This window comes from Marmota marmota, unplaced genomic scaffold (genome assembly GCF_001458135.2).
Source record: "Marmota marmota marmota unplaced genomic scaffold, marMar, whole genome shotgun sequence".
Classification (NCBI taxonomy): domain Eukaryota; kingdom Metazoa; phylum Chordata; class Mammalia; order Rodentia; family Sciuridae; genus Marmota; species Marmota marmota.
The window spans coordinates 20,951,549-20,961,398 of record NW_026000153.1 but is presented as its reverse complement, the minus strand read 5'-3'; the positions used below and the strand labels follow the sequence as shown (position 1 = coordinate 20,961,398).

The following is a 9,850-nucleotide window of genomic DNA, read 5'->3' as shown; positions in this document are numbered from 1 at the left end:
TACGCAGTGGGCAGGCGCGGCGCAGTGGCGCGGGCCCCGTAGTGCGCTGTGAGCCATGCGATGCGCGTGCGCTGGCCCAGTGCGCGCCTCCGCCCACAGCGCCCGCGTGCGCCGAGCTGGTGCGCGAGCCAGGCTGTGGCTGCTGCATGACGTGCGCGCTGCGCGAGGGCCAGCCGTGCGGTGTCTACACTGAGCGCTGTGGCGCCGGCCTCCGCTGCCAGCGCCGCCCGGAGAGCAGCGCCCGCTGCAGGCGCTGCTGGACGGCCGCGGGTTCTGTGCTAATGCCAGCGCCGCTGGCCGTCTGCGCGCCTACCTGCTGCCGGCACCATCCTCTCCAGGTGAGCTGCCAGCGCCAGGCGCACCGCGCGCAACAGCAGGGACCCGGTGCGAATGGCTGGGGGGGACAGGGTGTGCTGCTATGGGAAACTCCGCACTTCTCATCCAGAAGGTGGTAGTGGGGAAACTGGGGCTCCGGGAGACGAAGGCGCTCGCTAGAGGTACCCTCCGCAGCCAACCTAGAGACTTGCTTCGTTCTCATAGTGCAGAGTTCTGGTAAAAGCGCTTTCAGTGAAACTGGGTTCTGGTAAAAGCGCTTTCAGTGAAACTGGGTAGGTTTCATTGGCGTGGAAAGCGGACACCAAAATTGGCTGTCTGTGGAAAGAGCCTGGGGCTGGGGATGTAGCTCAGTGGCAGAGCGCTATGCCCATCATGTGTGAGTTCGGTTCGGTTTCCCAGCACGTCAATAAAAAGGAAAGAAAGGTCCTAAACTCTGGAGATTCTCCTTTCCCAATGCGGAGAAGCAGGTGTGTATTATGTAGCCCAGCTCTGGGACTCGGCTTTCATTCCCCACGAAGTAGAAAGGCGCGGAGGCAGAAACAGGGGTGGATTTGGATCTGGGGAGCTGGGCAGGAAAGTCTAGGAAGATACCTGTCTAAAAATACTGACATTTGCATAGTCTTTGGCTTGGAAAGCAATGTCATGTCTTCTTGTGTCTGAAAACCCCTGAGATGGGATTGTGGTTGGAAAACTTGAAGTTCAAAAAGAAGTAACATCTCAAGGTCACCCAGGGGAAGCAGTCTTATAGGTTTGACCCTCATTTGAGACTTTCAGTATCATAACTCTGTACATCCTATCACACCCTGAGCCGGGGAGGCGGTCAGACAAAAGCAAAGGTGTTGGTGCTGCGGAGAGTACAGACCCAGAGGATTTCAACAGCTGAGAAGGGAGTTGAAACCAGAGGACTGTTTCCCTCCTTAATGCCAAGAGGAAGGAATGAGGTACAATTGAAGGGAGCCTCCAAAGGAGGAAAAATGCAAATCTTTGGCAATTCCCCCTTTTGGCTCAGCCACTACCAGGCAGGCGGCAGCAACTCTGTTTAAGGACATCACATTGTTCCCTTAAAAAAAAAAAAATTTTTAAATGGATTTGGCAGCTGTTCTAAATTTCAAGCATGCTTAGCCAGTCTTGCTTAGTTATGTGAGGAAAGTTCCTGCCCTGCACAGCTGAAGGCAGGGAGAATTCTTCTCACCCTAGTCCCCCACCTCCACCACCCCCCCATCATGCTGGACAGATGGTGCTGGGCAAGCCCCCATCCTGGATTAGCAAAATGTACAGTCCCTTGGTAATTTCTGTAGTTGTAGAGTTACACTCTTGGATGAAGCTATTCCCTTGATGGTCAAGGCTGGCTTTATTTATCCCTAAGGAACCGGATTAGTGGAAAGGCAAGATTCCAGTGGTCACACTGGCTCTAGCCAATTGTTAAAGTCTCTGAATGCTCTTCTCTCATAACAATGTTACGTCATTTGATTGTGGACCTTATTGTTCTAGTACATTTGGGGGTATTCAAAAAGTTATCTTAGAAGTGCTTAGAAACAATGTCCTTTTTAGTTAGGCTTTAATAATCATTATGATTATCACCTTTATAGCTCTATAGTATCTATCTGTTGGTTGATGTGGGGTCTTATAAAGTTATTTTTTAAAAAACTAGGTTGACTTCTAAAATTAATTTTGGAAAAAGTAGTCATGTAATAGTCAAAAGTCATAATTCTCTTGCTTAAATAGAACTGTTTTCTCTTCAGGCTCTAGTCTGCAGTCTAAGCATTAAAAGAAACAGAGGAAGTTTAAGATATTACTCAGCTTTCTTGGAAAAGAAATGCAAATATGTTTATTTACATATCCTTAGCATCTCCATTGTCCCAGTACTCTCTTGGAAAAGGAAAAAGAAACAACTAAGATTAAAGAACATTGAAACTAAATTGATCAATTATGAAACTTTTCTGTCAAATCCTGAATTAGACCCTGGGAAATTTTACTTCCCAAGGCACTAAACACCTTGGGGACCTCCAGGAGCTATTGGGTAGGTGAAACTGAGCCCCAGGGAGGGGAGGGGCTTCCCCCAAAATCTCCTCATTAGCCTGCTAGTAGGAGGAGAGAGCAGAGTGTCTGCAGCCCAATTATTTCACCCCTTTGGTAGTTTTCAGGGAACCAGGCTTTTGCTCCTCTGAGCCAAGAGCTAGAGGCTGTGGCTGCTTCCCAGTCTCCACAGCTGGACATATCCCCTGGAGGCAAGAAACAGTAATGGATTCTGAACCAGTTGGACAATGACCAGCGCCCTGACAAGGTTCTGATTGTGGAAGTAAAGGAATTCCATGACAATCACCTGCAGCCAAAACTGAAACCCCTTGGGGATCAGAGCTGTATACCAGCCGCACACCCAGCTTGAAAGCATTTCAAGTCCATTCCTGGAAAGGGATAGAGTTAAGGATTCTGACTATACATCCAGCACCCATTTAGTCATATACCTGAAGTTTCAGTTAAACTGTTAACATTCCAGCAACCTTGTCAATTATTGAGCTTTCTTCATTAGCATTTTTAATTATAATTATAATTTTTAATTTTAATTATAAAAGGGGAGTTTTCCAGAGGTGGCTTTCTCCTTCATACCCACCGACCCCAAGGAATGAACACTCTTTGGCATTTAGAGATCTATACTGTGAGTGGGGCTTTGGTGCCATCTGCAACTCTGGAGATGCTGTGCTGACAGGCTGTGCTGACCGGCGGGGAGGACTCACCCAATAATGTGCCCTTGGAGAAGCACAGGGTCAATGTGGACCTTGAGTTTTAGAGATGGGACAGATGGGAAACAAGGCCCCAATATGTCTGTGTGATGCTGGGTCCTGCAGCAAGACCCTTTGTTGTAGGTAGAATTATTTTCCCATCAGAAATGGACAAAAAGTTTATAGCACTGGCAAAGTAGAGGACAGTGCTAGTCAAACTGGAATCAATTTGAGAATTCCCAGGAGGACTTGTTCACACCCAGTCTGCTGCCTCCACCCATTTTTCTGGGGTAGAGAATGTAACTTTTCCCCCAGATCCTGGAGTAGTCGCTGCTCCCAGGAGGAGGAAACCGTACTTGAAGCTGCCCTGAGAGATTTCTAATCAGCTCTGCAGCAACTTCTGTGGTGTATATTCGCCCCCTGCTGGACACATAGAACACTGCTGCTTTGGAGTCTAAGTCTTTGAGGGCACTTGATAAAGCATTTCCCACTTTCAGTTGCAGCTACATAGGAAAAGCACACGGCCAACTAACTTTTAAATAGATCGTCTCTTGAGGTAAAGCAACCACAATACGGCAAGCAGTATTACAGAATAACATTTTGTCAAGGTTTTGTTGTTGTTGTTGTTTATTTGGAATGGTCGAATAACTTTGCCATTTAGATGAGACCTGATTGTAATAGCAAGATTTTGAAAAGACTATTGTTCCATATCAACAGTAATCACATCTTTCTCTCCCTTGTGCTTTTCTAGGAAATGCTAGTGAATCTGAGGAGGACCGCAGCACTGGAAGTGTGGAGAGCCAGGCAGTCCCCAGCACACACAGGGTGACCGACTCCAAGTTCCATCCCCTCCATACCAAAATGGATGTCATCAAGAAGGGACATGCCAAGGATAGCCAGCGCTACAAAGTGGACTACGAGTCACAAAGCACAGACACCCAGAATTTCTCCTCTGAGTCCAAGCGGGAGACAGAATATGTGAGAACCTTTCCTCTTAAAGCCAGGAGAGGGGACACCTACCAAGATCCATAAGGGCTGTCTTCACATGACAAGTCCTAATGGTTCTGGAAATGTGGGCAGCCTTACACCCCTCCTAGCACTTATAAAGTGTGTGGTGTGCCCTTTAATCTCTGCACAGAGAGATTTTCATAAAGATGGTTTTATTTTATTCACTGGGCACTGTTTTTGGACCTCTGCCAGGTTCTATGTCATATTCTGGGGATTTAAAAAAAGGGGGAGCAATGATTAACTTCTTCATGGGACTTTCTTGCTAACCTATTCAAGAGGTACTGAAGGGATGTATATTATAGGACCCTCCTGGGATGGTTGTGAGATTATTATAATACATAATAGGATTTAAAAGCAATAACCATGCCCCTGTGTTTCTGGTACTTTCTAATCCACAGGGTCCCTGCCGTAGAGAAATGGAGGACACACTGAATCACCTGAAGTTCCTCAATGTGCTCAGTCCCAGGGGCGTGCACATCCCAAACTGTGACAAGAAGGGATTTTATAAGAAAAAGCAGGTGAGTAAGGGCCTCTGCATGTTTTCTTCCTCTCCTCAGAGGAGAAATTGGCCTCAGGTCAACCCCAGGGTTTTTCTGGCCATAGTTCTAACTCCAAGCCATGTGGCACTGGCACTGTGACTTGGAGTCAATCTCAGGAGATGGCACTAAGGGGAACTTTGGCTTGGTGCTCTAAGTGAGGGTTGAGCCCAGATCCAACTCTACATTTTACTGTCTGTTTTAACTACTCACTCAGAAGATACATGGAGGAGCCCTTTATAAACTGTAAAGGGACACACTAACACATTTGTTAATATTGCATCATGGAGTGACATTCTGAATAACTACGGTGGTGAATTTCTTACATGAGGACGTAAGATCTGGTATTGACACCTTCCTGGTAGTGACAAGCTATAAAATAAAACTACAAATTTTAGATGTAGTTGAACCAAAATAAGTATGCCTCTATGGCACACCATGGATCTCAGAAGACCTAAGCAAGCAGAACTGGCCATAGATGGCCATGTTTGTCATAGCAGCCACATCAGAGAACTTGTCTTCTTCCATAGCTATTGCACTTGGGCCCTTATTCACACACTCATTTTCTGCCAGTCACCCATTCAGCAGATTTATACTGAGAAGGTACCCTGTGTAATGCTGGGCTGGGGCTCAGAATCAGTCTGTTATCCCAAAGGCAGAAGGAACATACTCATCTCTCCTGTTCTCAGGAAGAGGTTATGCTGCACACACGTGCACATAGACATGTACACGGCCACCCACACACAAGTGACTCTGTGGGAGTGTTGGCCAAAAATTCTGTTATGCTTTCTCAACCCAGCAGAGCCATGCAGGGAAAGCTACCTTGTGCCCTTGTTATCAACTTGCCCAGGTTGTTCATGTCTGTCTTCTCTTTTCTTCCCTCAGTGCCGTCCTTCCAAAGGCAGAAAGCGGGGCTTCTGCTGGTGTGTGGACAAATACGGGCAGCCCCTCCCGGGCTATGACACCAAGGGGAAGGACGACGTGCATTGCCTCAGCATGCAGAGCCAGTAGACTCCATTACACCATGTAAGCCCAGGGACTGGGTGGGGCTGTGGGGGCCTCAGCATCCCTGGCCCTGGGGGCTCCTCTTCCTGGGAGTGGTGGGATAATGAGAGCTGGGCATAACCACCGGCCCTTGTTCAGGTTCACTGCAACCACACCCAGGAACTACAGCCAGGCCCAGAGAGAGAAAGGCAAGGGGACAGATCAGGCCAACCCAACCAACAACACAGGGAGAAAGGCCAGAACCAGGGTGGTCTCAGACACTGTGCTTCATTTTAAATAGTCTACAACATGAAATCTTCAACCCACGCACAGCGTGAAGGCTTTTCAAAGTGAAGCTTTCTCCTTGGAAGTCTGATGATTCTTTATCTTCACATCAGGGAAACTGTTTTCATCCACAAGAACTTGTTAAAGACCCCAGTTTCTAAATTAAAGATGTGGCTAGTTTTTTTTTCCTATAAATATACTGTGAATATTCTCAGTCTGTAGTTAATATAACTTTAAGAAAACTTGTTTAATATGAAATTGGAATTTTAAGCCATCATTTTGAAGAATGCTATTCGATATTCTTTTTTCTTTTAATAAGTCGAGAGAGTTGTTGGGGGGAAATAGGAATAAATGTATTGTTTTATCTCCTCAAGACATTTAGAAAGCAGTAGAAAGTTTTATGTTTAGTTAGTTTATTTTTTTCCCTTGGAAGTTAGAAAAAATAATAATTCTAATGTTAGGGTAACATTTTCCAACTCTGAGCAACTTATAGTGTTCTTTGCTTTCTTGAAAGGTAGCAAGTTGACCCCAGTCCCCTGCATACACCACAGCAACATTTATCTGGGGCCTGTGTCTGCAAATCCCCAAGCAAGAGTTGTACCCTTTTAGTTTTTCAGGTGATCATACCACATATTTCTTTTTCTTTTTGTTTCAGTTAATGTGGAGCTCAAATACGCCTTATTTTGCACAACAGACTGCCAACGACATGATCAGCAGCTGGCTACAGCCTCCATTTATATTTCTTTTGTGGTGAACTGGTTTAAAAAAAAAAATAGAAAACCAAAGTTTAGACAGGTTTTTTTTTTTTTTTTTTTTTTTTTTTTGAAATGCCTATGGTTCCTTTAAATGGTAAACTTGAGCATCTTTCCACTTTCCAGTAGTCAGCGAAAAACAGTTTGAATTTCTCTGTTGCTGCCTATAAAAGTACTCACACGCTCATGCACAAGGCTGTGGACTTCTCCTCACCTGGAATTTTCACCGTGTGTTTGCTGAGGCGGCTGACCCTCCGACTTCAAGACTATGGCGGCTGTGTTGCTTAATGTAGAGAACACACTTCATCCCCACCCTCAAGAGTAGGAAAACCCCTAAACCCCAGTCACCTGGACATCCTGGCGCATACTCCTGAGGCTCACAGCCCTCTGTGTTGCCATCTTTGAGTTAAAGGCCTGGTCCCTCAATCATGAAGATCATTGCTTACTCTCTGCCAGTGACCATATCTGCTTGGGAACTATTGCAGAGTATAAAGTGGAATCTTTAAAAAAAAAAAAAAATGACCAAGAATGCTCTAGGGAACTCTGGGAACTTATAAAGGCAGGTATTTTTTACCCTCCTTTGTCAGGCAGCTTCCTGAAGATGTGGCCCAGTGGAAGGCCCAGGATGGCCATTGCTGTGGCCACCGTAGGGCAGGAAGGGCAAGGGTGGTGAGCCTCAGCCTCCGTGTTCAACAGCATCATAAACAATGACAGGATTCTTTGGATGACTGCAGAAAATAGTGTTTTCTAGGTGAATTCCTCAAAACAAAATTTATTTTTGAGGATAGTTTTATTGTTATCTCTTTATCCTTCTTGGTACAATGTAAAAAATAAACATACTCTGTAGACGGGAAAGATGCACGGCTTGTTGGGGAGCCTATCAAGGACACTGGGAACACATAGAGACTCACCTGTGTTTGTTGAACTTGGAGTTCTCCTACTTTCTTTATAATTAACACATATATTCAGAAAAAATACATTCTTAATAATTGTTAACATTGTATACAACATAGCCCAAATATAATAGGATCTGTACTAGATAATCCTAGATAAAATGTTAGAGATACTAGATGATTTAACCACGGCCATGACCGAGGAAAAGAGTTCGGGTCCAGAGGCCGGGCTGTTCTCCCCAAGGCCAAACCATGGAGGTCTGGCAAAGATGGGCAGAGGGACTCTGCCCTGCCTGCCATGGTCCTGGGGGTGGATGCACACTGCACAGAGCTCTCCTTGAGAACACAAAGGGGTCTCAAGACATTCTGCCTACCTATTAGCTTTTCTTTATTTTTTTAATTAAGTTTTTTGGGGGAAAAAAAGTATTTTTGAAAAGTTTGTCTTGCAATGTATTTATAAATAGTAAATAAAGTTTTTACCATTTAAAAAAAAATACCTTCTTCCCCTTGTTATTGACCGCCTCCAGGTTTTGCATCATGATGGAAATAACTCTTGAGAGGGTAGACTATTCTAGACACAGTAGAAGACTTCTTAAACATGTTGCCCTGTCTCCATGGCTAACAAAAGACCCAATCAAGAGAGCTCCACTGGCCTTCACTGGCATCCATTTAGCACTGGGCCACATCTGAAAGAATGTCCAGTTCTGGGAGGTTGTGATAGTGGCTGTCACTGTGTGGGAAAGTCAAAGAGGTCAGCAGATGTGGTCTGTGGATTTCTGGTTCTTGTATTTTGGGGTTGTGCCCTGTATTGTCTTAAGAGCAGCCTCCCTAAGCCATGCAGGACGACATATGAGAAAGACACTCCCCCAACCAGCCCCATGTCCTTTTCCTGTGGCTCTTTTGCCAGTGTCTCCTTGAAGGGACAAAATGGACAGAGGCAGGAAGAAGAGGAGGGTCCCCAATAGATGCTAGGAGGGGTTCTGAGATCTCAGTCCCCTCTCTGCAGCCTTGGAACAATTGTCTCTTGTCAAGGAGCAACTTGAAGAAATGTACTGAGCCCTTAACTTTAGGGCATTGGAGAACAAACTGCACATCAAGGAATCAGCTGTTCAGAGCCATGTCTGATCTGTCAATAAAACATCTAAAATACTTCCAAAGTCAGAGTTGTACATAGTGAGCAAAAAGTTGGTTCTAGGGGTGTTCAGAGGTTTGGGAGTGTGGGGTGTAGCCATGGAGTTGATCATATGAGAAACCAGAGAAAATGAGGATGCAGACACCTGGGGTGCTAAGCTTGCAAAGCTGCAAGAATGGAGTAAACAGAGGGAGCTCACCTGGGGGTGGGAGAGACACAGAGACCATGGAGTATACCTTTGCAGCAGGCCAGGCATCTAGGGATACAGGGCAGGAGTTTGGCAGGGCCTTCAGTGCCACTGCAGAGGTAAGAGCCACACAATTAGGCCTTTTCTCCCCGCCCCCAAGTACTGGGTATTGAATAAGGAACTATATTCCCAGTTCTTTTTTCTTTCTTTCTTTCTTTTTTTTTTCAGACACGGTCAAACTCACAGTCAATCCTCCTGCCTCATTTTCCCAAGTTTCTGGGATTACAAGTGTGCACCATCCACCCAATGATGGTTCTTTAGAAGTCCACAGGGCTTTCCTCCCTGGAAGGCACACAAGTTAGTGGCTTCCTTGTTCTCACTCCTTGACCTCTAATCTAGCCTCTGCTACTTTCCATACTTGTGATGGTCAGTCTATGCATCAGCTTGACTGAAGTGCCCAGATGAAATGTCATTTAAGGGTATGTCTGCAACTGTCTCCAGATGACAGGAGGATTTGAATCAGTGAGTCCAATAAAGCAGGTTATGTGATTGGGCATCATCTAATCCATTGAAGGTCTTAACAGAGCAAAGGGCAGAGGAAGAAAGAATTTGCACCTTTTTTCCTGCCTGCCTAGGCCATATACTCTCTGCCCCTCGACTGGAACTCACATCACCACATTACCAATTCTCAAGTCTTTGGATTCAAGACTTAACTCCACCTCAGTTTTCCCAAGTATATAGCTTATGGATGGCAGATGGTGGAACTCCTCAAAGCTTGAGTGTGTAAGTCAGTTCTTCATAATAAATAACTTTTTAAATGTTTTTTAGTTGTAGTTTAACACACAACCTTTATTTTATTTATTTTTATGTGGTGCTGAGGATTGAACACAGTGCCTTGCATGTGATAGGCGAGCACTCTACTGCTGAGCCACAACCCCAGCCCCAATAAATAACTTTTGATAAGTGATTAGATACATCAATGATAGATAGGAGATGACTGATGGATAAATGGATATA

At 45.3% G+C, this 9,850-nt stretch overlaps 1 protein-coding gene across 1 annotated transcript in view; it reads left to right on the top strand.

Moving 5' to 3' along the window:
- The window catches only part of Igfbp3 (insulin like growth factor binding protein 3), an 8,120-nt gene extending 112 nt beyond the window's left edge, over positions 1 to 8,008 (top strand). The window contains 6 exon segments of the mRNA XM_015490102.2: positions 8 to 219; positions 222 to 338; positions 3,808 to 4,034; positions 4,463 to 4,582; positions 5,486 to 5,626; positions 6,525 to 8,008. Of these exon segments, the coding sequence (XP_015345588.1) occupies positions 8 to 219; positions 222 to 338; positions 3,808 to 4,034; positions 4,463 to 4,582; positions 5,486 to 5,611 (802 nt within the window). The 3' untranslated portion in view covers positions 5,612 to 5,626; positions 6,525 to 8,008.
- The last annotated feature ends 1,842 nt before the right edge of the window (positions 8,009 to 9,850 follow it).